This window comes from Castor canadensis, chromosome 1 (assembly GCF_047511655.1).
Source record: "Castor canadensis chromosome 1, mCasCan1.hap1v2, whole genome shotgun sequence".
Taxonomy (NCBI): domain Eukaryota; kingdom Metazoa; phylum Chordata; class Mammalia; order Rodentia; family Castoridae; genus Castor; species Castor canadensis.
Window position 1 is genome coordinate 185674426 of NC_133386.1, and position 27524 is coordinate 185701949.

Genomic DNA, 27524 nt, shown 5'->3' on the forward strand with positions numbered 1-27524 from the left:
TCTAACTGGAGATCATCAGATTAACCAAAATAATCCAGACTCAGGAAGACAAATATTTCATGGTTTCCATCACATGGAGAATGTAGATCCATAAATATAATCAAATGTATATACAAACAAAATGACATGAACTCAAATTGGAAACTATTTTGGGTTAAGGGGTCAGAGGAGGAAGAATAGAGATAAGGGAGAGTGATGGGGAATTAATAGGATCAAAGTACATTGTATACATGTGAGGAAATGCAATAATGAAGCTCATCATTTTGTACAATACAAAATAAAAATAAACCTGTAGAGTCAACTTGCAAAGACAAGTGAGGAATACCTGTTATGAATTACGAGCTATGATTTAGATGACCTTTGCCATTTACGTTCTGGTGACACTTCTTTTTCTTACTCAAAAAGAAAGACAGGATAAAAAAAAAAACATGAAAATAAGTAAAAAATAGATTTTATATTATAGTATTTTCCAATTTTAAGCCATTACTCTAACACTAACTAATACCTATAAGAGAAATTAGTAGTCATGACATATAAATTTCTAGTGATCATACTTAAATAGCTTTAATCCACTATTATAAAGGCAATAATTCTGATGATAATGTTGATAAATACATTGATAATTACCTTATAATACCTTCTTAACACATATAATTGGAAGATAAATAATTCATTTATTAAATAGATTATATAAATATCAGTGTATCAGTGTATTCAGTGTTTAATGAAATTGTTCTCCAGAGGAAAAAGAAAGCATTCATAATATTTCATCAGTACTGTGATATTAGGGAAATCTTTTATTACTTATACCTGAAAGAGATTAATGAATGTCTCAAATTCATCTTTATGACCACTTTAGTAATCTTTGCTTTACTTTCACAATTATAGCTACACATGCATTTGTTGCAAAAAATGCCCATGGGAGATTTTCCTTTGAGTCTTCTTATGTCTTTTAATTCAATATATTCCCATTAATGCATCCATAGAGCTATTTTTGGTTTGAAGAATTGTGAAATTGCAATTGAGCATTGTAAAAAATGTATGAACTTTGGAAACATACATACATAGATTAGATAAAGTTCTTCGTCTTAGAGCTTGTGCAAGATTAAACTGTAATATCCTTATTTGAAATGTAAGCAAAAATGTTACCTCAGTGGGTCATGGTGAGTATGAACTGTGTAAATAATGAAAAGTGCTTTATACCAAGACCAGAAAACAATATTGCTTAATATTTGACTTATATATTTTACCCCAAATGCATCAAATAAGCATATATCACTCCATTTCATTATTACATATATAATAAATATTGAAAGAAATAGAACATGATACAATTCTCTTTGATGGAGTTTCATACTATCCATACACTCTCATGAACTTAGTTAAATATCAACTTCCCAAGAATTATATGTCAATGCTTTTCTTTTCTTTCTATCTGACAGCAGTCAAGATATCTGTGGAAACAGTTCCTCACTGATATCTTAAATTTTGGAAGAATTCCTGCTAGAGACTTTAAGTGAAAGGTATGTAACCAAATGGACTAAATATTCTTCACTTCTATTGGCCTGTGTATTTATGAATATGTGCATATGGGGTGTGGGGCATGGGGGAGGAAGGAAGAGGGGATAGAGGGAGAGTAGAATTTCAGGATTACAAAATAGAAGGAATTTAAGAATCACGAATACAGACTCTATGGACACTGCTTTGAAACATCTTTGTCCACATAGTTCCGTGCTTTTGTAGATAATATTTGATCATTGTAAGTAAGATAGTACTTAATCTATAGTTGAAGAGATTCTGAGTTTATGTCAACATCATGGAAATGTTTTGAACTAAGATTCACAATTACTATGGTTTTAATTTTCTAGCTTTTCTACAATTTCTATGAGTAGCTGTCCATAGATTCCTTTTCTTTATTCAACTCACAGATCATTCCACAACACTTCAATCCAGAAGAAACTTGTACTCATATCCATGGGTCCTTACGTATATTTAATATTTGTTTAATATGTGTTATTTACTTCTTCTTCTTGTGGCAGAACACAAAATCCATAGCAACTGAAAACTTTAAGAGATGAAAATGCTGGCAGAGTGTGTTCTTCTCCAAAACATTTTCAGAGAGTAGGGCTGTCCTGTGGACTTGGCAAGCCCCTTTTCTCATACATATGTATATGAACTCATTTTGCTCTGGGGATAAGGCAGGTACCCTGAGCAGCATTACTTCCACTTACCAGTTGAAGGAATAGGCTTAGAGAGAATGAATTTCTCAGCTCTAAAAACAGAGATTCTGAGAGCATCTGAGATGGGAGTTCATCTTTATGCTTTTTCAACAGGGATCTGGTTAGAACATCATATTGCTCCCTGTCTGGCTCCATTGAAAGAACATAAATTCATAGAAATGAACACTATTTTAGATAAAGCATGGTTTTGCTCAGGAGGATATTTACATGTTGGCAAATGGTGAAAGTTTCAACATAATAACACTCTGTCCCAGATGCCCAGCATAGGAATGGCTTCAGTGTTCTGATTGTCTGATTAAATAAGCAGATCATTTCTTAAGAATCTTATTAGGTCTCTCAATGTGACACCACAAAATGAATAGCTCTTTAAAATGTTTCTAATGTGTCATCAGTTATCGCTAAAATATGCTTTTGTAATTTTAGGATTAAGGTGAAGCTTTATACAATAATAAATTGTATTCCTCTTAGATGTCTGCTATAGCTGCCTCAAATTCTGTAATTTCAGCCTCTCCATTTCCTGAACCTGATCAAGCATGCCATGGAGAAGCACTGGAACTCTGGTTAATGTATCCAGGCTATTTATTTGGTATGATTAAGAGCATTATAGTTTTTTGAAAAATAAATATCAGTTCCACTGAATGCATGAAATGTTAGCTGTGAAATTAGAATTTTATAAATGAATCACATGTAAAATAGATCAGAGGAAATTCCTTAGTATTATAGAATTAGATTATGCGTGTGCAATGTGCTCTACTCCCTGTATATACTCAGGCTGAAAAACAGTTGTAATTCCACTTGCTCTGGGCAATGTGACATAGCTATTAGGAGTGTGGAATCAGAAAACAGATATAGGTGAATATCTTAAGTCTGATATATAATATCTTCATAATTTGGTATAATTAAGTGACCCCTCCCATTTCTTTGTCCCCATGAAATGAAAGCAGAACCTATTGGGTTATATGAAAGTCAAATGTATGTAAAATATTTATGAAAGTTCCAGGCATAAGTGTGATTTCATTGCATATCATTACAAATATAAAGATGCCATGTATGTGCATATACATATATATAAAGGGCTTCAAAGATTAACCTTGTAATAAATCCGCTACAACTACTTTTTTCCAATTTAAAAATCTCTACAAAACTTAAAGAAAGACTTTTAAAGATTTATTAAGTGCTGGATAATTTCAGATGAGTTAAATTTTTGCTGTATTGTAGGCTTACCTGGACTTCATGGAAAAACAGAAAAATGTCACAGAATTTGTTTTCATGGGACTTTTTGGAAACAAGCAAATTGAGCTACTGTTCTTTTTCTTCTTCCTGCTTTGTTACCTGGCAGTCTTAATGGGGAACTTCATCATTTTATTCACAGTCACCTTCAGCCATCTAATGGAACAGCCAATGTACTACTTTCTATGCCACCTTTCCCTCATGGATCTTTGCTGCACCTCCACTGAGGTTCCCCGGCTAATCAGAGACTTCGCTGGAGCAAGTAGAAAGATTTCTTATAATGACTGCATGACCCAGCTCTTCACTGTTCATTGGTTGGCAGGTGTGGAAATATTCATCTTGGTGTCCATGGCTTTCGACCGTTATGTGGCCATTGTGAAGCCGCTGCACTACATGAGTATCGTGAACCGGAAGAGGTGTAACTTGCTGATTGTCATGGCCTGGGTACTTGGTTTTTGGCATTCTGTTGCTTTGCTGCTAGTAGTACTCAATTTGCCTTTCTGTGGTACTAGTCAGATAAATCACTACATGTGTGATGTCAAGCCTCTTTTGAAACTTGTTTGCAAAGATATTCATGCTGTTAGTATCTTAGCGATTGCTAAGATTAGTCATAATTTTTACTATGCTAGTAGCTTCTTATATTCTCATTTTATATAATCTCAAGAAAAGATCATCTGCAGGGCGTCGCAAAGCTCTTTCAACCTGTAGTTCTCACATAATGATAGTAGCTTTATTTTTTGTGCCCTGTATTTATACATATATCCTACCGACCGATAGTGAGAATAAGGATAAGGGAATCTCTGTGTTCTACACTGTAATCACCCCCATGCTAAATCCTCTCATCTATACACTGAGAAACATGGAAATGAAAATTGCTATGAGGAAGGTATGTTTGGGAATGTCACATTCAGAGTTGAAGTAAATAAAGAGAGATACGTTTTGCTTTTTGCCTGTGTCCCCAGAACAGTTATTTAAAAAGTCACGAAAACAAGATAAGCTTTGCTTAGGGAATTGGATTACTTGATCTCTCATGTTACCTGAGTCAAAGAAACATGGTACTGTTATTGGGACTGGAATCTGTCCCAATGGCAGATGGCTGAAATACTTCACATTTGACTAAATAGGTTTGAAGACTGCAAGAAATTTCCCTCTGAAGCACGTTTTTCTGCTTGGACTTCAGTTCAGTAGTAGAAATCATGGTTAAGACATGGAAGGATCTGGTTTCAATTCCCAGCACACAAAAAATGTGAAAAAAAATACCTATCTTTAATCACATAAATCCTCTCACTGAAAAATTACATTAGTCTGTTTTCTATGCAGTACGAACCACCCTTCTCACTTGTAATCAGAAATCTTCTGAAATTGCCCCATAGCTGATTTGTGATCTCAGAACTCCCTATGCTGGAAGAAATTATAATGTGATGATGACAGGCTTTGAGATAAAAGGGGACCTTGGCACTGATTGCCTCTGTTGGTTTTTTATCTTTGAGTGTTGGCAATTTCTAGTAATTATAAAAGCCTCATTTTCATACTGTCTGTGAAATGAGGTACTATTAAGGTATTATATTCCTTTTGATTTATTTTGTTTTTTTTCAAGACAGGTTCTCATTTTCACCCAGGTAGGCCTCCAATTTAGGATCATACTGCCTCTGCTTCCTGAGTGCTGGATTACAGATACAGGCCACCATGCCTGGCTAGGTATTAACGTTTCTTAAAGATGGAAGATTATCTTGGTTAACACATGAAACTTTTTAACAGGGAATGTTGTTACTAATGTAAGGAATTTTTCTTCTTTTCTACCATTCTCCCTGTTTCTCTTTGTGAGGATACATTCTAAAGTCTCTCCCACTTCTGGAGCTGTATTCTTCTTCTCTTCTCTGCTTAGAATGTCCCTGCTCTGATGCTAACCACATGCTGGTAACTAATCACATAGTGAATGGAGTCTTATTCAGGAAGATTTTGAACATTAAACAGAACAAAAGTATTTCAAAATCCTTTCCTCTTCTTATATTACTATTGCCCTATGTGTTTATGCTTTTTCAGGAAAAAATTATGCGATACATTATTTTTTCCTTATGTTTCTTTTTCCTAGCAATGACATACATACAACAAATAAGTAAATGAATTATTACACAACTAAACTCGAAGGTAGTATTTTTTTCTTTTTTTTGACTGTATTTACTTCTTTCAAGTGTCTAAAATATCTTATATTAATAACAATATAGCATTAATAATAAAATAGACAGTATATAAAATACAAAAAAAGACAAAAGTCTGTATGTTCCCAAAAGTGATAGAATGATATCAAACCTACTCTAGGTCCCTTAAAACACCTTTCCATCATTTGCTTCCTGTTTTAGAGAGGCACTACTACTCCAGTTACAGCTTCCTCCTATATTTGTCAGCAACATGATTCAATCTTAGCTCGGTGCCTCAATTCCCTTTGCTAGATATTTCTTTCTTGTCTTTTCTCAGAAGAATGACTACATTAATTTCATGTAGATTATCCTGGATTCACTTATTTCTTTTTCATAATCATGTTAATATTAAGGAAAAGACGTACTATTTTTCATTAGTGCCAGGAACTTCTTCTTACATATTTCAAGTCTTAGGGCTTTTCACACATTTAACTGATTTTTTTTTTTTGTAGAGCTGTCCAAATCTCTAGATACTACAATTCCAAAAGAAAATTAGCTCTGGATAGTTATTAATTCACAATTTATCTTACTTGACTTTATGTACTATTTTCTCCATTGAATGTTTGAATTTTTCTTTAAGTGTAGAAATGTAGACATTTTCTTGTGTAGTGGAAGAGTGTAGCCATGTAATTATAGCATGTGGTCATTGTGGGTTTTTAGAATAGGTCAGGGATAGTGTCTATTGCATCAGAAATAATGCAATGTAACAGAGCAAACAGCAACAATCATAAATGTAAAGGGGAAAGTATGATATTGTATAGTTAGGCAATCACAAAATACATTGATCTAGATGACATTCTACTTGCTTGATGATCTTTGTAGGATTCTCTTTGTGAGCTACTCAGAATGCTTAATATATACAAAATATATCAAGCAAATTTATAGGAAAACTTGATACATTATTTTATTCTGCATATAGTGTAAACAGTGTATTTAAAAAATTGTTATAAATGGATGATTTTATAAGTCCTATCCAATTGCATAAGAATTTATTAGTAATTTAAGATACTATTCATTGCTAAATTTTAAGAATAACAACTCATCTGAAGTCTACTCATATGATAGAAGCACATTACTTATGCTTCAGGGCTATCAAGAATATCAGCCTGGAAGTAGTTTAGAAGTTTCTGTGGAACTCAAAGATAGTTTGGGTACAAAAGTAGGTGCAAGGGACATTTTTTTTTCTGCACCAAGGATTGAATTTAGGACCTTGCACTTACTAGGTCGGAGCTCTACTATTCGAGTCATGTCCCCAGTCATTTTGCTTTAGTTATTTTCAAATAAGCTCTCATGTGTAGGTCCTGAGATTCCAACAAAGAAGGGAGTAATGAGTTTCCTACATCAACCCAAGCATGCAGCCCAGCATGCAGAAAGTCACCTCCTACTTGGGAGAGGGAGAATGAATTACATCTAGTTCTTAGAATTGAAACCCAGAATTCTTGCCATGGTGAAATTCAGTGTTGGGCAAAGCCACATATTCTTACTGACAGGCCAATATCTGAGCTTTGAGAAATGCATTAGGTCAGACAGCAATCAATCTGCCTTTACCATTTGGGCAACTAGCTCAAGATTATATCTCAGAGCCTAATTGTAGGCTATCTTCTGTAAAAGCAAGCTTTCAGTCACAGAGCCTCTAAACTGACTCCCCCATCAGGCAGAAACCTGTAAACCTACAGACAGACTTGCATTTCTTCATACCCTTATCATTTGTAGCTTTGAGTGGACCTAGAGAACACCTGCCTTTTCCCAACACTTTGTAGGTCCCTAAAGCTACAAGACTCAGACATAGCCCAGCTTAGCACTAGTTTTGCAGGCAAAGGACTGTTTCCATTACCTTTTCCCCACTTCAGGCAACACAACTATCATCAAGTCATCATTGAGAAATGAGGCTTTAGACTATTCTGGCATCATGCAGAAACTTATGCCCCAGTAGGACAGACTCATATTTTTGATAGCACCACCTGTAACTGTGGTATGGGCCTCAATGTATCACTGAGACTGTGAAGGCCAGGCATTTGTGAGACTCAAGTTTGACTCAACTTAACAGCAATTCAGATGGCCAAGGTCTGCCTTCACCAAGTCTCCCTTAACATCAGGAAGCATAGTGTTGTTGCAAGATCATGTTTCACTGTGGGTAGGACAGGATAGTAAAGAAAAGACTTATCTCTGGAACTTAGTGATGAGCTGATAAAACATAACACTGAAAAGACCCTAACAGAGTCCTTCTCAAGGTCTTCCTGGAAACCAATACACCAGATCAGCTACAGTGCCAGAGGAAGACATGTGACCTCCACTTGTCTTTGGCCAAAAGTCCACTTTAGCAATTTGCCATCCCAAAGAAGTGTAGGCTTTAGTTCTACCTAAGTGTTGTGGTGTTGGTGTTGGTGTTTTGTGGGCTCAGGGTGTGATAAACTTGGCAACTTTAGTCAACAGATATAACATAGAAGCCTGAGAATGGTCCATCTATGGTGACTATCCAGAAGTAAGCAGAACCCTGCAAAGTCAGATGACAAGCCAATAATTAAGGACAAGTATCTGGTAATACCTCTAGCCCAGGGAGAGGCTTGTGAGAACAGACTAATCTTCCTGGGTATTCCATGTTTTCTTTCTGAACAATACTTAAAAAAGTAAAACATTGAAATCATATTATATATCTTTACTGACCTTAATGCAACAAAGCTGAAATTCAATAACAAAAAAATGGGAAATTATGCAAACACATGGAAGTTAAACAGTTTAGTTTGAATAACCAGTGGATCAAGAAAATAACTGAGAAAGAAATTTTAAAAAATCTTAAAACAAAGAAAATGGAGACACAAAATACTCAATTAATAGTATATAACAAAAGCAGTACTAAGAAAGGAGTTTTTATCAATCAATGGCAGAATCAAAAAAGTAGAAAGACCTCAGACGACAACCTATCACTTAATCTCAGGGTAATAATAAACAACAATGAATTCAACTGAAAATTAGTAAAAGGAGAGAAATCATAAAGATCAGAGCAGAAGTAAAGATCAAGCAGAAATGAGTAAAAGGGCTACTGAAAAATGATATAAAATTTCAAAGAATCAAAGAACTGGTGCTTTGAAAAGGTATACAAAATGGACAAATCCTTAGCTAACTTAGAAAAAAAGAACAAAGACTCAAATACATTAAGTAAATATACGCAAGTCAATAATCATATCAATTCATTATATCAATAGGTAGAGAATAAAAACTATATGGTCATTTCAGTAAATGCAGAAAAGATATTTGACAAAAATTGAGCATCCCTTCATGTTAAAAACACTGAACAAATTATTCATACAAGGACTACACCACAACATAATACAAACCATTTATAATGATCTGACAATTAACATTGTGTTGAATGGAGAAAAGCTGAATGCTTTCCATCTAAGATCTGGAATAAGAAAAGGATGCCTACTTTCAACATTTTTATTTACCATAGTTCTAGAAGTTCCAGCTAGAGGAATTAGGAAAGAAAAAGAAATAAAGGGCAACCAAATTGGAAAAGAAAGTAAAATTGATAAAGTTTAAAGGTGACATAATCTTCAAAACAGCATATTACTGACCTAAAGGCAGACACATAGACCAAAAACAGAGAATAATGGGACTGGAAGTAAGTCTACACATATACACCCAACTGATTTTCCACAAAGGTATTAACATCAATTGAAGAAAGGACAGTGTTTCTTCAAGAAAGGATAGTGTATCCTCATGTAGAAGAATGAAGCTTGACATACATGTGTCACTTATGAAACTCAATTCAAATCAACTTTCAAATATGAAATTACTAGGAGAAAACTGGACAAATGCTTCAGGACATTGCAATGGGTCAGGGTTTTTTCAAGAGGACTTCAAAAGCATGTGGAATGAAAGCAGAAATAGACAAATGGGATTGTATCTAAGTAAGAAGCCTTTGCAAAGCAAAGTGTACAGTGCAATGACAGCTTATAGACTTGAGAGAAAATATTTGCTATGCATACATATGTAAAATGATTGATATCAAGAATAAAGAGGGGACTTTCAAAAATAAGTTAAAACAAATATAACCTGATTTAAACTGGAAACTAGGTCTAAATAGACAGTTCTAAAAAATACATATACAAATGGACAACAGATACTTGAAAAATGCTGAAAATGACTAAAAATCAGGGAAATGGAAATCAAAAAAACCACAATGAACTACAACCTTACCGCAGTAAGAATGGATGATATCAAAAATACAAAAGTTGACACAAGTGCTAGTGAGGAAATAGAGAAAAGGGAATTCTTGAATACAATGATGGAATGTAAATTATTATAGCACCTGTACTGATACCAACATTGCTGCTGTACTTGTGGCTGCTAGTTCAGGAATGGTAATGTGCTTTTACTTGTTTTATGTATCAGTATATTTTTCTATTTAAGGAATCACTCAGCTGAAGGAAGACACAAATCCTTTTCTAAGCGTGGCTATCCTATCACTTTTATTTTTTGGACCTTCATCTTTGTTTAATTTAGATCGTCTACCATGTTTCCTGAAGATAAAGAAATCTCACTGTTCCACATCATCATTCTTCCTTTGTTCAATCCCTTACTCTCCACACAGAAACAGGGAGATGAAAAATGCCAGGTGAAAAGTGTGTTGTCCAACATAATAGCTAAAATAAAAGGAAGAAAGTTATATGTAGAATCGCAGAGCTCGAAATTTATCTCACACATTAGTTATTCCATTGGTGTTATTATATGAATGAAAGAAATTGGACCTAGGGGTTAAAAGTAACAACTTATCATATACTAACTATGTAGTACAAAAATGAATCCAAAATGTAGATTACATATGGTTCATTTAGATAGTGTGAATAGAATAATAATTCTATTCATAAGAATAATTCACACTGTAGCAATTAAGACAATGCGGATAGAGTAATGAAACATAATATTTAAAAGGGTTTTTAATTATATTTTTAACATAGATTTCAGGATTAATGTCCAGACTACATTAAGAAATATTCTCCATGGAAGAGAAATTGTAGTCTATAAATTAAATGAGTTTTAATCTATGGTAGTGTCTTTACCTAAAAGAACTACAGTAGTGTTTAGAAATTCATTGTGCAATAAGAAGTCAGTGTTATAATAATAAATCTGGTTCAGTGTGGTTCCTAAGTACCAGCTTTCCTGCCTTCCCACTGGAAATACATTAATCATACATGGAGTGTGAAACGAGTTACTCAGACATTTGGGAGCATACTCATTGCTAACCTACTGCTGAAAATTAAAAACAACCCTAAAGAAAATAAACCAAAAAATGCCAGAGATAGTAGGGCAATAATTAGTCATTCGATTGAGCACCTATAAATCTTACTGCTTACAGGAGAAAAACATTTAGAATGCCAAATGGTATTATAATAAAAAATTTTAATTACAATATAAAAAACACTGTAACACAAATTATGGCAATGATTACCAATGGCAAACCATCTGGGAAGTATCTTGAAAAAAAGGTCTTTCGAAAAGACATCCTAGACTAACCAGAAGGAAATGTGATAAGATGAATTACTAAATAAACTCAAAAAATAGAGCAGATGTCACCAGAAAGAAAGAACTAAGTAATAGGACAATATTGATAGAATTAACATTGAAATGCAGAGAAAATGTTAGAATTTGCAAATAAAGAGTCATAATCATTCTTGTGATAACATATATAAAAGATGAATAGCAGAAAAATAATGAAAGGTTTAAATAGTTTTACAGACGAGAATAACTTGGCAAATTATTACTTTGAAAAGTATAATAAAGGGTATATGATGAAAAATTATTTTCTGAAAAGTCACAAGTTACAATGTTAGAGGTGAAAGTTCTGTAAATGACAATTTTTTTGCAATTTTTATTTCATAATACAAAAAACCTTGATTTTTCTCTGTTTTAAATTGATTGAGCATAGAAACATGCTATTATTTATTATGCAAACATATTTCATATTCTTTATAATAAATTGTTTAGAAAAAAGATATTCACTGTGTCTTTTTAATGTATCTCAAAATATGTTGATATTTCTTTGGGAAAAATACTGTACATCATGAATTTTATTGATCTAACAAAATATTAATGTACCACAATAAATATGATATAGAAGATAAATTGTCACAAAGTCAGTATCACTTCAAATATGTGAAAGTACAAGGAATAAAGACGAGAAAAATACTCAGAGTTCAAGTGTAAATTGCATTTGCTCTGATTTTATGTTGATCACTGTAATGTTCTTTATTTTACTGTATTATAAAAATGTTAATATTATATGCAAAGTAGTTTGATAAAACTTATTTTTATTGTAAAATCAATTATAATATTCACATTATTATAATTATATCATGTATCAAATGTGGTTATTTTTAGGAAAAAATTATGAATAATTTTAAAAAGCACCTCTTTTGGAATAATTTTAGACTCACAAAAATGTTGGAAGAATATAGCACAACTACTGTGAACACATGAAAAAATGATACCTGTTGAAACTATTCCAGGAATCTGGGGAGGAACAGATAAAGGAGAATAATGTAGAGGATGAACTGAAGTATGATATATTTGATAGATTGGAAGAACTTTGTAAAAGTCACAATGTACCCCACCCAGCACAATAATAAAAAATAATTAGATAAAAAAGAATATACCTTTTCTGTATAACCCTCGCTCAGTTTCCTCATTGCTAATAACTTACATTACCAAGGTTAATTTGTCTGTATTCAGAAACCAACATTAATATATTCCTATTTACTGAACTCTAGTTGTTCTTTAGATCTCACCAGTAGTTTCATTAACAGTATCTCTCAATTCCAGGGCATCAGATTAGATACATTTATCTGATCAACCTATTGGTTGATTTCCTTCAATTGTGATGACTTCTCAATCCTTCCTTTTTCTCAGGCTCTTAATAGTCTTGCAGAGTGTTGACCTAATATCCTGAATAATGCCCCTCATTTCATTTACTCATTTATTTTTATATAATACTCTAGAAGTAAAAAGCCTTTCTAGTTTCATCATATCACCTCTTACCCCCTTTGACAGCTTATGGTAAATGGAATGAAAGGACAGCAATAACATGTCATAGCCTCTTCATTGACAGGAAGTCACTGAGATATTCTTTTCTAAGATCATTTTATTATAAGGAAAGGATGCATTTATTTCTGTTGAACTGTGGTTTAAACTCAGGGCTTCAGGATTGCTAAACTGTTGCTCTATCACATGAGTCACTCTACCAGCCCCAGACATTATTTTAATCTATTGCCATATGATTTGAAAGAATATTAAAAGCTCTAGTATAGCCACTAAGGAAGATTTTTTAAAGATGCAAAAATAATCAGTAAATAAAGAAGAGAAAAATAAAATTTGAAAATTGACGAAAGTAAAATCACTGAAGCAGATTAAGATAAAATGAAAAACATAACAGAGAAGATAAATCAACTAAAACTCAGGATGCTTATATATATGTAACCAAATATATAGCTAATTATCTTTACTGTGAGTGATAGAAATATACTAAATAAAGACAGTGATGGACTACATGAAAGAAGGTAAAGAATGGAGACAGATACACCACAAAGCAATAAAGAAATCTGAAGAAATATTAATTTCTGATAAAGTAGACTTTGGAAAAAGACAGCTATCAGTTGTAAACAGGAACACTATATAATGATAAAAGGATCAACTTTCTACACAGGCCTAAGTATCCTTATGTGTTTATTCATCATGTTGTTATAAAGATAAATAATGTAAAAATCATCAATTTCTCATGTCTGATAAAGAGTATGTTTACTGTTCACTAAATATTTGCTATTTGTAAGTATAGGGTCACAGACCAAATCATAAGCAAAAGCTAGGTTTGAGTTTAGATGTTCAAAAATTTATTTAAAATAATATAAGATTGTGGAAAATTGCAAAATGTTAGACTGTACTGATGATAAGCATTTGAGTGAATATTTTGCAAACTCAAAATGACAAGAAAATCCTATGTGTCTAATTTTCCAGAAAGTTCTATTGAATGGATACTCATTAAAGTATACAAAATTATCTGAGAGAGTAGTTTGGTGTTTCAGAATTTGTCTACCATGCACTAGGTCCTGGGTTCCTTCCAATAAGTGTAAAAAGAAATTAAAGAACATACCCATGAACGCTCATTTCTTTCCCAGAGAACTGCTGTGTGGGATCTGATAGAGATTATTTCTTAGCTCAAGGACTGGAAATATTGTTTTCTCCTAATGTTTCAGAAATTGAATTGCAAAATCATCATATATCAGTCATCAACAATGTTGTCTTAATGAGGGAAAAGGAGGGGGTGGGGGAAGGGGAGAGAAAGATACTGTCCATAAGCCATAGCCTCTCATCCACTAAAAATGTGCTCTGCAATAAAGCAGATTATATAAGATTGGTATAGCATGGAATTTTTCCTAAAGAACAATTTTGAAATCAATTTGCAGAAAATAGCAGAGAAATAAATCCATAAGTGATAAACAAGCAAGAATAAAGAACATCAGCAAGCCCATGTGTTAATGGATAGTTTCAGTCATGGCATGCAGTTGTACACCATGGTAGAAATATAGACAATGAAGAATATAACAAAAAGTTCTTTCTTCTTCAGATTCTGTATGAGGTTCAAGAAGGCAAAGTAAGTTACATTGCTCCTTAGTTTAATTTATTATTTAAGTGTCTTCACTCAATCAAAAGTGTGTATGGATCATCTTTTGGGTCTAACTACTTGATATAGATGTTGGGATTACCAAATTGAATAATAAAATTGCTCTCTACCTTTGGTGCTTTGATACATATAGATGGACTCAGAAAATTGGAAACCTATTTAATGAGTGTCACTATAAATGTATTCACGGTGTGCTAAATGTTACAGCACTGGAAAATATTCATGAAATGCTGATCGCTGAATATTTTTCAAAGGAAACTATTCACAATAGCCCAGTTATGGAAACAGCCAGATGCCCCAGCACCGACGAATGGATTAAGAAAATGTGGTATCTATACACAATGGAATTTTATGCAGCCATGAAGAAGAACGAAATGTTATCATTCGCTGGTAAATGGATGGAACTGGAGAACATCATTCTGAGTGAGGTTAGCCTGGCCCAAAAGACCAAAAATCGTATGTTCTCCCTCATATGTGGACAGTAGATCAAGGGCAAACACAACAATGGGATTGGACTTTGAGCACATGATAAAAGCGAGAGCACACAAGGAAGGGGTGAGGATAGGTAAGACACCTAAAAAATTCGCTAGCATTTGTTGCCCTTAACACAGAGAAACTAAAGCAGATACCTTAAAAGCAACTAAGGCCAATAGGAAAAGGGGACCAGGAACTAGAGAAAAGGTGAGATCAAAAAGAATTAACCTAGAAGGTAACACACAGGCACAGGAAATTAATGTGAGTCAACTCCCTGTATAGCTATTCTTATCTCAACCAGCAAAAACCCTTGTTCCTTCCTATTATTGCTTATACTCTCTCTAACAAAATTAGAAATAAGGGCAAAATAGTTTCTGTTGGGTATTGAGGGGGTGGGGGGGAAGAGGGAGGGGGCGGAGTGGGTGGTAAGGGAAGGGGTGGGGGCAGGGAGGAGAAATGACCCAAGCCTTGTGTACACATATGAATAATAAAATTTAAAAAAATGCCTTAGCTGAACTTTAAAGTGAATAAACTGAAAATTGTATAGAACAAAAAAGGGTGGAAAAGAAATCTACAAAAATATGCATTATGCATTACAAAAATGTAATACTTCAGAAAAAACTGAAGATAATTCATGTGTTTGAAATTAGTAGAAAAATAATTAAGGGATCTTATGTATGTAGGTAATTTACATCTCTAAAATTAGATCAATTTTGTATTTATAAAACTAAATTTTTCATTTTCTTCAATAAATTTCTTCTTTCCTAAGTGTTCTTTATCTCATTAAATTATACTGTCTACTAAGTCTTAGGTCTTTCATTGCTCTGTCCTTCACACATTATTTATCAATATATTTAAATAATTTTTAACTCTACTTCCAAAATATTATTTTATCATTCTCACTACCTCTTTGCTTTCACTTTTGTCTGCTTTCACTTTTGTCTGTGACAACATACTAACATGAAATATTCCAGTCTTTTTAAATGATCTTTAAATTCTATTTCTTTTGTGTTCAATATCCTCTGAAGAGTGTATTACCATCTTATATCCAAAGTTCCTTTCCTTTGCCTACAAGATCTTAAGTTACATGTGTCCTGCCTACCTCTCTTATACTTCTTCAAATTCATCCTGCTCTATTTGCTTTTGCTTTCCCTCAAATATACAATGTGATTTTCCATCTCCTCAGTTCACATCAGTTTCATACTTTTTACATTGCTCATTTCAAAGATCAGAAACTGTTTACCCTTAAAACAATGATAAATATTATGAAAAGCCATACCTTAGAACCAGGTGTGGTGGTACATGCCTCATACCTATAATCTGAGCACTCTGGTAACTAGGGCAGATAGATTGCAAGTTTGAGACCAGCCTGGGTTGTCTCAAGAAATATTATATTATGCTAAGCTGTTCAAATAGATTTCCACACATGACAGACTGCCTACAAACTTATTGAGATTCAGGACATAAAGCAAGAGTCAGGTCATCAAAGGACAGAAAGGATTTCATTTTAAAATTGCTCAACTGTCCTCATGACCAACATTATATAAACCCTGACTTGCAACTTTCTTGATTTTTTTCTTATTTTTCACATATATGGAGTCACCCTTGAGGAAGGATCCAGCTTTCTACTTAATAATATCATAAAGTTCTCTCACTTAATTCAAGAGCCTAATTTATATTTCATTAAAAAATATTTCCTTGGTTTTTACATCACAATATAAAAAATATGTCTCCAGAAACAAATGTAGTTCATAGGTGGGAATGATGATAATGGCAAGGAAGTTTCAAAAACTATGTGTCTGGATGCTGAAATGTTGTGCTGCTTGACATGGGACTTACATAGTATTCACCTTCTAAAAGTAATTGAACATCAACATCTCTTAGATCTTAAAGTGCATTTTGCGAAGTAGGAAAACTGAAGGTTAACTAACTTTCTCAGCTACTCAACTAATGGATTAACTGTGATAAGCAGAAGAGGGACACCTAGATAATACCTGTGAGTGTGTTTTGTAAAATGAAAAGAGAGATTCATATTATGGATAGAATCAAGTGTACTAATCATTTGACCTTTAATCAAGGGTGTTTTCCAGGTTTTCCAGTGCCTAGTGTATTCATAAGTTTATTATAATTGGAATAGGGAGACAAAAGAGGATGTCAGGATCAAAGAAAGATATGAAGATGATCCACTTCCAGGTTTGATGATGAGAAAAGAGTGGAAAACATCAGTGAAACAAGTTTTTCCCTAGAGCTTTCAGAGGCTCCACTGTATCAGTGCCTTGAGCTTAGCCCATTGAGACCAAATTTAGATTGAAGGCTTACATAACTATAGAACATTGCATTTGTACTGATTTGAGACTCCATGTTTGTGGTACTTGGTTGTAGCAGCAACAGGAAACTGATACAGTAACTAAATCATTTTGAGTAGTTCCACAAACCTGAGGAGACTGCTCCTTCACTTCATGATTTTTCTGTTTCACTTGTTTCCTCTGACAGCCCTGAAGAGTGGGGGTATGAAGAAGATTACTGACATTTTAAATGCTGTATGAAAAATAAGAAAGGTAAGATAGATGATAGATAGATAGATAGATAGATAGATAATAGATAGATATCTCAATACAGAAAGGATCAGAGAAAAAGAACCTGTGTACATCGGATAATCAGACATGGCAGTATTTGGCAGGGAAAATGTGGGCATATGTTTTTACTTCTGCATTAAGGAAAAGCAAACATTTCCCGATATATAAAAACAACCAAATCCCAAACACAGTTATTTCAAAATTAAATATACTGCTTTATGCTAAACAAAAGCTAAGCAAATATAGAGAAAAACTTGGCAAAATGTGAGATTCAGGTGATTTGCTTTATCTCTCTGTCCTTTACTTCCTTATCTGAAGTGAATAAATGGGGTATAATACTGAGGCAAGATAACCAAAATAGACATACCCCACACTTTTAAACTTGCACACCAATCAACAGCAAGAAATATTTTTCAAATTTCAGCTACCAGAATTATTCAATTGTTCTAAGTTAGAAATAATTGCTTATTATCCTTTTTATGTGTTCTCCAGGTAATTTAATTTTCTCTTGGGAACATAACCTCACTAACTCATTCCATGGAAATTATTTTCTGGGGCCTTTCTCAGAACCCAGAAGTTGAAAATGTCTGTTTCATGGTATTTTCATTCTTCTACACAGTCGTTCTTCTCAGAAACCTTTTCATCATAATGACAGTTGGCATGGCTAACCTATTCAAGTCTCCCAAGTATTTCTTTCTTAACTTCTTGTCTTTTGTGGACATCTGTTATTCTACAATTACAGCACCCAAGATGATTGTTGATCTATTAGTGAAAAATAAAACCATCTCCTATTTGAGTAACATGTTGCAGCTTTTGGGGATGCATTTCTTTGGTTACACTGAGATCTTCATTCTTACTGTCATGACCTATGATCGCTTTGTGGCCATCTGTAAACCTCTACATTATATGGCCATCATGGACCAGGAGAAATGCAATAAAATGTTGCTGGAGACATGGGTGGGTGGGTTCTTTCACTCTATTATCCAAGTGGCTCTGGTTATCCAGCTCCCATTTTGTGGACCCAATGAGATTGATCACTACTTTTTTGATGTCCACTCTGTGCTGAAACTTGCCTGCACAGACACCTATGTTGTGGGTGTTGTTGTGACAGCTAACAGTGGTACCATTGCACTGGGAAGTTTTGTCATCCTGCTAATCTCCTATACTATCATACTGGCGTTTCTGAGAAAGCAGTCCGTAGAAGGTAGGCGCAAAGCTCTCTCTACCTGTGACTCCCACATCACTGTGGTCATTATCTTTTTTCGTCCCTGTACCTTCATGTACATGAGGCCTGACACTACTTTCTCAGAAGATAAGATGGTGGCTGTATTTTATATCATTATCACTCCCATGTTAAATCCTCTGACTTACACTCAGAAATGCAGAAGTAAAGAATACAATGAAGAAACTGTGGGGTAGGAAGCTTTTCTAGGATGCTAATGGGAAATATCTATAAGTTATCACTGAAATTGTATGATCTTATATTTTTTAACCTTTGCTAACTCTGGTGTACAGAGAAGGTAATAATTGCAACCACACAGGATTTGAGGAGAAACAAGTGGAATATTCCACATAAGTAAGCTATGACCACTATTATCATTATACTATTTCATCATCATATGATTTCCTGAAATATATCTGACTGAAGAAACCCTATGACTCAGAATCATAGTCATGATCATGCTCAAAATAATTATGTTCTTCTCCTGTTTACTTTTTTGTTATTTATTTAAAAATGAGAGTTTGTAACTGGGTGCAGTGTCTCACACTTATAATCCCAGCTAAATGGAAGGCAGAGAAAAAAGGATTTTGATTCAAGGCCAACCCAGGCCTTAACTCCATGTCAATCAATTTGCTGGTCATGATGATATACATATGTGATCTCAGATACTCAGGAGACCACATCTGAGTCTGGCTCTAGAGTAAACATTAGACATTACCTGAATAATAAATAAAGCATAAAAACAGCTCGGGTTGTGATTCCAGTGGTACAGTGCCTTCCTAACAAGCATGAGGCCCTTAGTTCAAAACCTAGAACTTCAAAAAAGGGAATAAATAAAAAGTGTGCTATAAATACATAAGACTGTTTACAAGGATTAAAAAAGTGGGTGGAATATATTGAGTACTTTGCATGCATATATTGCATGCAGACATGAAAAGCAACATGTCTGCATTAATCTTCTCTTATATAAGTTCTGCCGAACAAATGGGAAACTAAGCCTAGTAAGCTTGGAATGGAAGTGGAGACGTGCCTAACATGTAAATGTGATAACAACATAAGTGTAAAAAAAAAAGATTCGCTTTCATCCTTTTTTCTTTCCCAAAATAATGATATTGGACTGACAGATCTGTAAGTTTCTTCTTTTCCATGATAGCATTCCATTAATATTCATATTATGGATAAATATTTCTTTTGTGTATGACCTGATACTTATGTTGGTTAAGCCACAACCAAAGATTTATTTTTATAGTAACTGTACATATCACTGATTATCTCTGCCATGGTTTTATTGTCATTTCTTGCAATTTGTATGTGCTACTGCCTATACTTGGTATTATATTCATGATTGAGAGTGGAGTAGCAATAATATTACTGGAAATAACTGTACTGCAAAAAATGACATTTCATATTGATGCAGCCATATTATTAAAAGCTAAAAATCAAAAAGTCACAGAATACATGCATTAAAAATTATAATCCTGTTTTAAGTCTTGCCTTGGAGTCAAAGAATTTCAGGATGACTTTCCCAGCTCATTCACCATCTATTTCTATTTGATTAATTTTAAAACAAGACTCCAGTTAATGTTTTACTAACTTGGCAAATCCTTAGACTCATACTGAGAAGGTTTTTATTAATCTTTGACAGAAAACAAGACATAGTCTATGAAAGTCTTATCAATTAGGCCAAGGTTGGGGAGTATTAAAAAAAAACTGTATTTTTAAAAAGCTCCTCTGTTAACTTGTATACAGTCAACAGCATGTCTATGTATATAAATTTGAAAAGCTGAGACTAGTGACCCTTGATGTTTTTAGATCATGATAGCTCTATGTGAATATGGAATACAAGCAGAATTTTTGAGTATGCACTACCAGCTGTCCTGCTTACCAATACACAGGATGCAAAAATTGACAAAATTTTAGAAATGCATAACATGTGTGATCCATTAGATAACATTTCTCCTCAATGCTCTTTGCTTTATGCTTTGTACTGGGGAATTGACTCTCAGGGGATATTAATGGTCTCGGAATTAAGCAAATGCCAGCTTCATGATTTAAAAGAACCATAAGTAGAAAATGTGGATGCATATTCAAGTTTCCAGGAATGGATCTACAGACTGACAACTATTCACAAAAGTTGCTCTGAGTCATTCCCCACTGAAGGAGCTTAGAAAGCCTTCTGATTAGTTACAGAGAAAAGACTACATCATGAGAACCTCAAACTTTCCCCATTTCTAGTAGAAGTTTGATCAACAAAAACATTTTATTTCATGGATATATACTGTCTGCCAACCTTGCACTGTTTAAGAATTGCAAATGTAATTGTGATTGGAAAATTCATTGATAAAAAAATAACAGTCCTTCTTCTTTTAAAGTTGAAAAGAATAGTTTATTTAATATTGGAAAAAATGAAAATATTTCTCCCTGAATAACCTTCTAACTACTGATTATTCTGCTCTCTCCAAGGTGAACATAATTTATTGTAAACATATTTCTAGGCAATGTTAAATTGATTGTGTACACATGCTTTTCATATTCCTCCATTTAAGTATACATGTGAGACTAAAGCATTTATTGTGTACTGAGGGCTCCAAAATTAAACCTGATTTGAGATGCCATAACAGCAATGATTCATTTTGAAGTGTTCTGTTATGTCTAGTTCTTGCATAGTGACAGTTAATTAATATAATCTGACTTGGAAAGAGTGAGATGATGCATCTGTTTTATGCCTGAAAAAATAAGTGTTAAAAGGATTTTTTTATCTCATCCTAAAGTCTAAAATTAAGTCCACTCAAAGTGATCCTAGATCAGTTGAACCCAAGTTTCTTTCCCCATGGACTCATGAACTAGAATTAAATGTTTGTTATATAAACCATGAGGTTAAGTATGACTTGGTAACAGAATTATTGAGCTTTTTGATTGTACAACAACATGATCAAACTGTGCAAGTGGAGATTGTGAGGCATTTTCTTACAATAATAAAACCTTCAAAATACTCACTGTAAAGTTCCTTGAGAGGAGCATTGTAAAAAGTCAAGCCACAGAGATTATATACGTAATGGACCATCACTAAATACATACATGTGAAGCAGCCTTCTCTTTTCAACTACTCATTTCCTGGACAACACATAGGAAAAAATAGGCATACTATTACTCATTACAGGGTAGATTGCATTTCACCCCTCCTTTGTTGATTACTTGTTAGATGAAGGTAAATAAAAGATAAATGTGACATATTAAAGCTGAGTGGTGGAAAGTCTATCTTTTAAGAGAAACAGGTATCAAATCTCTCACAATAATTAAATTTAGTCTGGGAATGGAAACATGTATGATACATATACATCAATAGCAGGCAAATTAAAAATAAAATACAGAATAACACACCTGCCTATGTGGATCCCATGCATCACCTATGTGGATCCCATGCATCAATGGACATTTCTCTTCATCTTCACTTTCTTGATACACACAATCACACAAGGAGAAAATCTCCTTTTTTTTTTTGTTTGTATTATTTACTCTTTTTTTATCATTCATATGTGCATACAAGGCTTGGGTCATTTCTCCCCCTTGCCCCCACCCCCTCCCTTAGCATCCACTCTGCCCCCTTGAGATCACCATAAATATCAAACCTGACTTCTATCATCTTATCTTCTCTTCAATGTGTTTAATCAGTTTCTTCTTTTTATGATTCTAAATTCCCTAATTTTTTTAAAGCAAGACATATGTTTAGAAAGTTTGGGAAGGGAAAGCTCTTCTAAAATCTTTTCAACCTGGTGAAAATTAAAATTTGATTCCTTATGGTTACAGTCATTCTCCTGTTGCACAGGGGACTATTGTTTAAATGTGTATAGTTGTTATGTAATAGAGATCTTGCTGCATAGTATGTAATAGAAAATATATTAGTAATGTATCTTTTCTATATAAAAACCTGATGATTTTTACCCATTCTCTAAGCCCAGTTTTTCTGGTGAGTGTTGCAGTAGTTTGTGCCACAAGAGCCTCTTGATGTCCTTTCTAATTCACCAAAATTGAAGATTCTTCTATAAGTAAAGGAAATGCCTCAGTGAGCTAAACATAATATTAGCCTATGTTTCAATTTCATTGGTTTTACCAGTTTCCATTTTCTTTTCTAGCTTGTTTGTAGTAAAACTAATTAATAAAACTTCAACAGGTATGGAGGAAGATGCTTGTGACTACAGCACTCAAGAAGACACATGTGACAGGAAAATCATGAGTTGAGGCCATCCAGGACTATATATGGAAATCCTGCCTCAAAAACCCTAAACAAACAAAGATTGACTCTCAGTATGTCTAAATGATGATCAAATTATGATTTATCATCATAATCAAATTTATTAACATATCCATGACCACACTTAGCTATTGAGTGTGTGTATATGCATATACAAGCAGATATCTTGCTTCTTCATTCAATAATCTTTATTCCTCATCAGGATGAAAGCATCCTTGTGTGAAGAAGACACAGAGTTGCATAGATTGAAAGGTGAATTAAAATTAGTTTTGCATACTCCATGTGCAGTAAGATTAACAAATTGCACCCCATGAATATCCACTTCTTTAACATGGCTTTCCTAATTTAGAGTTTTATGTAGGATGGGAGATAATCCATACTTGGAATTTACAAACAATTTGTGTACTCATGAAGACCTTTTAAATGAGGTTATAAATACAGTAATAGTAATAAATTTACAATTTACATAAATAGTAAATAAAATATTTAGTGAATAGATCCCATGTCAGTTCAGGACAGTATAAAAAGGAGAATATATCATTGAAATAGTGGTCTATCTGACTAGGGCCCCAAAGTGTTAATTCAATAATAATCAATACAGGCAGAAGTGTATGGGTTAGACTCCAAACACACAGACCATCATAAGGACACAGCACACCTGTCTCCTGATAATGACTGTTTAGTGAAGTGTAGGCATGGCTACATAGTGATCAAAAGCCATGACCACAACCAGGATATCAACAGCACACCTGTCTCCTGATAATGACTGTTTAGTGAAGTGTAGGCATGGCTACATAGTGATCAAAAGCCATGACCACAACCAGGATATCAGTGACACCAAAAGGGAGGCCATACAAAATGTGGGCCATGAAGCCATTGTACAAGAGGGTATTCTGCTAGTGCAGTAAGTCTATTATTAGTTTGGGTCTAAATTGTGGCTAAAGTAGATATCCAAGAAGACAAAAAGTTTTCATAAAATTAAATTTGGGGGGGGAATGACAATAAAAGAGAATGAAAAGACTGAGAAAATATTTACAAAATATTTTTTGTAATGGACTGCCTTTCCAGAAATACAAAATGAACCCTTAACACTTAATAATAGGAAATCAAACAACCTTAATAAATATGAGCCAAAGTCCTTAATAGATACCTCACCAATGAAGACGTACAGAAGGTATGTAAGCAGATGAAAGGTGTTCCACAAAATGTTATCAGGGGATTGCATATTAAAGAAAGAGTGAAAAGTAACTGCACACTAATACAATGACCAAATTCAGAATACGGTAACACTAAATGCTAGTGAGACTAGAGTGACAAGGACACTCATCCATGCTACTGGAAATAAAAATGTCATAGCCATTTTGGATCAGAGTTTGACAGTTTCTTTAAAAACTAACAACACACTTACTGTGAGATCCAGCAATTACATTCCTTGATATTTACAAAAAGAAGTTGAAGAGTTATGCTTACACAAAACCCTGTACACAAGTGTTCAGGTAAGCTTTCTCACAGATGCCTAAACTAGATGTAAAGTTTTTCTCAGTAGGTTACTAAATAGATAAACTGTGGTTCATCCAGATTCCACATAAAAGTGGAATATTGTTCAATGCTAAAAAGAAATGAGTTATCAAGCTATGCAAAAATAAACATGGAGGAAACTTAAATGCACATCAATAAGGGAATCAAGCCAAATTGAAGAGATTAATACTTTACTATTCCAAGTGTAACATATTCTGGAAAAAGGAAAACTATGGAGACAGTAAAACTTCAATGGTTCTCAGGAGTTAGGGAATGAATAAATAGAGCACAGGGAATTTAAATCAATGCTGTTAGAAATATATATACTATTATAAAGATGTATTCATGCTGTTATAAAATAGTCAAAAAACAAAAAATGGAGAACATCAAAGTATGCCCCTATTCTATACTATGCACTTTGGATGATAATAATATATTAATGCAGTTTCATAAATATTAAATTGCACTAAAAATTGTGGAGAATGTCAGTTATAGGGTAGAAAATTCATATGTAGGGAAGTGGTATATGTGAAATCTCTATGTCTTGTGCTCAGTTTTGCCATGAATCATAAAACTGCTTAAAAAATAAGTCTATTATTAAGCCAAGAGACAAAATGGAATTGAGTAATAAACAAAAAAAAACTAAAGATATCAAAATAAGACAAGAAAGGAAGAAACATCATAATAGAAGGGACAAGGACACTATAGTAAGATGAACAACCAAAAATCTTATTTACATTAAATATAGATATATAGCATTTAAAAGATACGCATTGTCAGAATAGGCATTATAAAATACTATTAGGCAAAAAAAGTAAAAACAAATACCACCAACAACATGTGTTGGTAAGAATGAGGGGAAAAAGGAACCCTCGCATACTGCTGGTGGGAATGCAAGCCAGTGTAATCACTCTGGAAAAAAATTTGGAGGCTTCTTAAAAATCAAAACATAAACCTACCATATCTTGGGGATATACCCAAAGGAATGCAGCACAGGGTACTCCAAAGGCATCTGCACACTCATGTTTATTGTAGCGCTATTCACAATAGCCAAGTTATGGAAACAATCAAGATGCCCCACTACTGATGAATGGAATGAGAAAATGTGGTATTTATACACAATGGAATTTTACTCAGCCATGAAGAAGACTGAAATCTTATCATTTGCAAGTAAATGGATGGAACTGGAGAACATCATTCTGAGCAAGGTCAGCCAGGCTCAGAAGACCAAAAATCGTATGTTCTCCCTCATATGTGGACTTTAGATCCTTGGCAAATACAGCAATGTGGTTGGACTTGGATCACATGACAAGGGGAGAGCACATACGGGAGATACGAGAATAGGTAGAAAACCCAAAATTTGAAAGCGTTTGATATCTTTACTACAGAGGAACTAATAAAGAGGTCAATGTGAGAAGAGTATCAGGAACCAGTGTAAAGATCAGTTAGAGATGAATCAACTTGAGTTGTAACACATTTGTACTTGAAAGCAATGCTAGGAATCTCTGTATAGCTATCCTTAACTCAACTAGCAAAAACACTTTATCTTCCTTGTTATGCTTGTCTTCTCTCTTCGACAAAATTAGAGATAAGGGCAGAACAGGTTCTTTCCCTCCTCTCTGAGGGGGAGAGGAGGGAAAGGGGAAGAGGATGAAGGGGGTGGGGGGGTGGGGGGAGAAATGACCCAAACAATATACACACATGTGAATAAATGATTAATAAAAAAAATTACATGGATATATACTTTTATCACAACTCATCTAAGCCTATACTTAAAATCTGCGCTTCATTATATATAAATTGCATCTTAGTGAAAAAACACTGCTTTACAAAAAATGTATTGCTCTAAGTCCAAGTGAAGGTGTCTGCAGTACCTAAAAATTATTTTTATAGAAAAATATAAAACAGCAACTGTCATTAAGAAATTGATTTCCATGATTGGAAGTAGAAATCCTTTATAATAAAGTACATAATATAACTTTATAATAAACTTAGGTAAAAAGTAATTTTGAATACATAAATTAGACTTCATTAAAATTAAAATCTTCTGTTCTAAAAACTATGTAACTAACAAGTTGTAAACCATATCCACAGATTAGGAGAGAATATTGGCAAAAAGTGTCTGATAAGGGACTAGTTTGAAAATATGCAAAGAAAACTGACCACTTAATAAAATAAAGAAGAAAACTCAATTAAAATTTATCACAATTTAAAACTATATAAAATATGTGAATATTTTTCTATCGAAGACATACAAATGACCGAAAGCACATGAAAAGATATCCAGTACCTTTCACTATTAGGAAATGTAAACCAAACCACAGTGTGATAATACATACATTCTAGAGTCATAAAAGAGAGAAAATAACAATTGAAGCAATGATGTGGAGGAATTGCAGGTCCCATACATTGCTGGTGAGAATTTGAAATGGTGGAAAACAGTTCCTCCAAAGGTCATATGCACAACTACCATATTGACCCAGTATTTTCACACTTAGGTATATGCACAAGGGAGATAAAACATGTTTGCACAAAAACTGACAAATCAATGTTCTTCCTAACAGCTCTAGAACTAACAGTTCTAGAACTAAATCACATGCCAGCCAACTGATGAATGTGAGTGGAATCTTCTTCTTTCTGGTACTGGGGTTTGAACAGAGGTACTTGTGTTTACTCCGCAATCCCTCTGCCACTTGTGCCATGCCTGCAGCCTTTTTTGCTATGGGTTACTTTTCAGATAGGATCCTTAGAAAGGGTCTCACGCCTTTTGGCTGCGGCCAACCGGGGACCACGATCTTCCTACCTATGCCTACCATGTGCTTGGGGCCACTGACATGAGATTCCATGCCTAGCCTAATTCTTAATGGTTGAGTAAAACTCCATTGTGAATATGAAACTATGTATGATTCTTTGTGTAGGAAACATGAAAGATGCAAATGTGGAATGATAGGGAGCTTAGGGTTTGTCAAAGGTGGGAAGTGATGGAGGTAAAAAGAATGGGTATAGATTTGTCTTTGAGGGGCGTGGATGATATTCTAAATTTAGATTGTGTTGATGGTTGCACAATAACAGTTAGAGTAAAATATCAGCACAACAGGAGTAAAGCTTCTACAGTGGAGTGAAATACCCTAACCGCA

The 27524-nt window shown here is 33.9% G+C and overlaps 1 protein-coding gene and 1 pseudogene across 1 annotated transcript; both read left to right on the top strand.

The window, feature by feature from the left end:
* The first annotated feature begins 3473 nt into the window (after nucleotides 1-3473).
* Nucleotides 3474-4392, top strand: LOC109676656 (olfactory receptor 4P4-like; annotated as a pseudogene).
* A 13597-nt stretch (nucleotides 4393-17989) lies between these two features.
* LOC109676657 (olfactory receptor 4S2-like) lies at nucleotides 17990-18814 on the top strand. Its single transcript, XM_020152971.1, has one exon. The coding sequence runs from the start codon at nucleotides 17990-17992 to the stop codon at nucleotides 18812-18814; it is 825 nt and encodes a 274-aa protein (XP_020008560.1).
* The last annotated feature ends 8710 nt before the right edge of the window (nucleotides 18815-27524 follow it).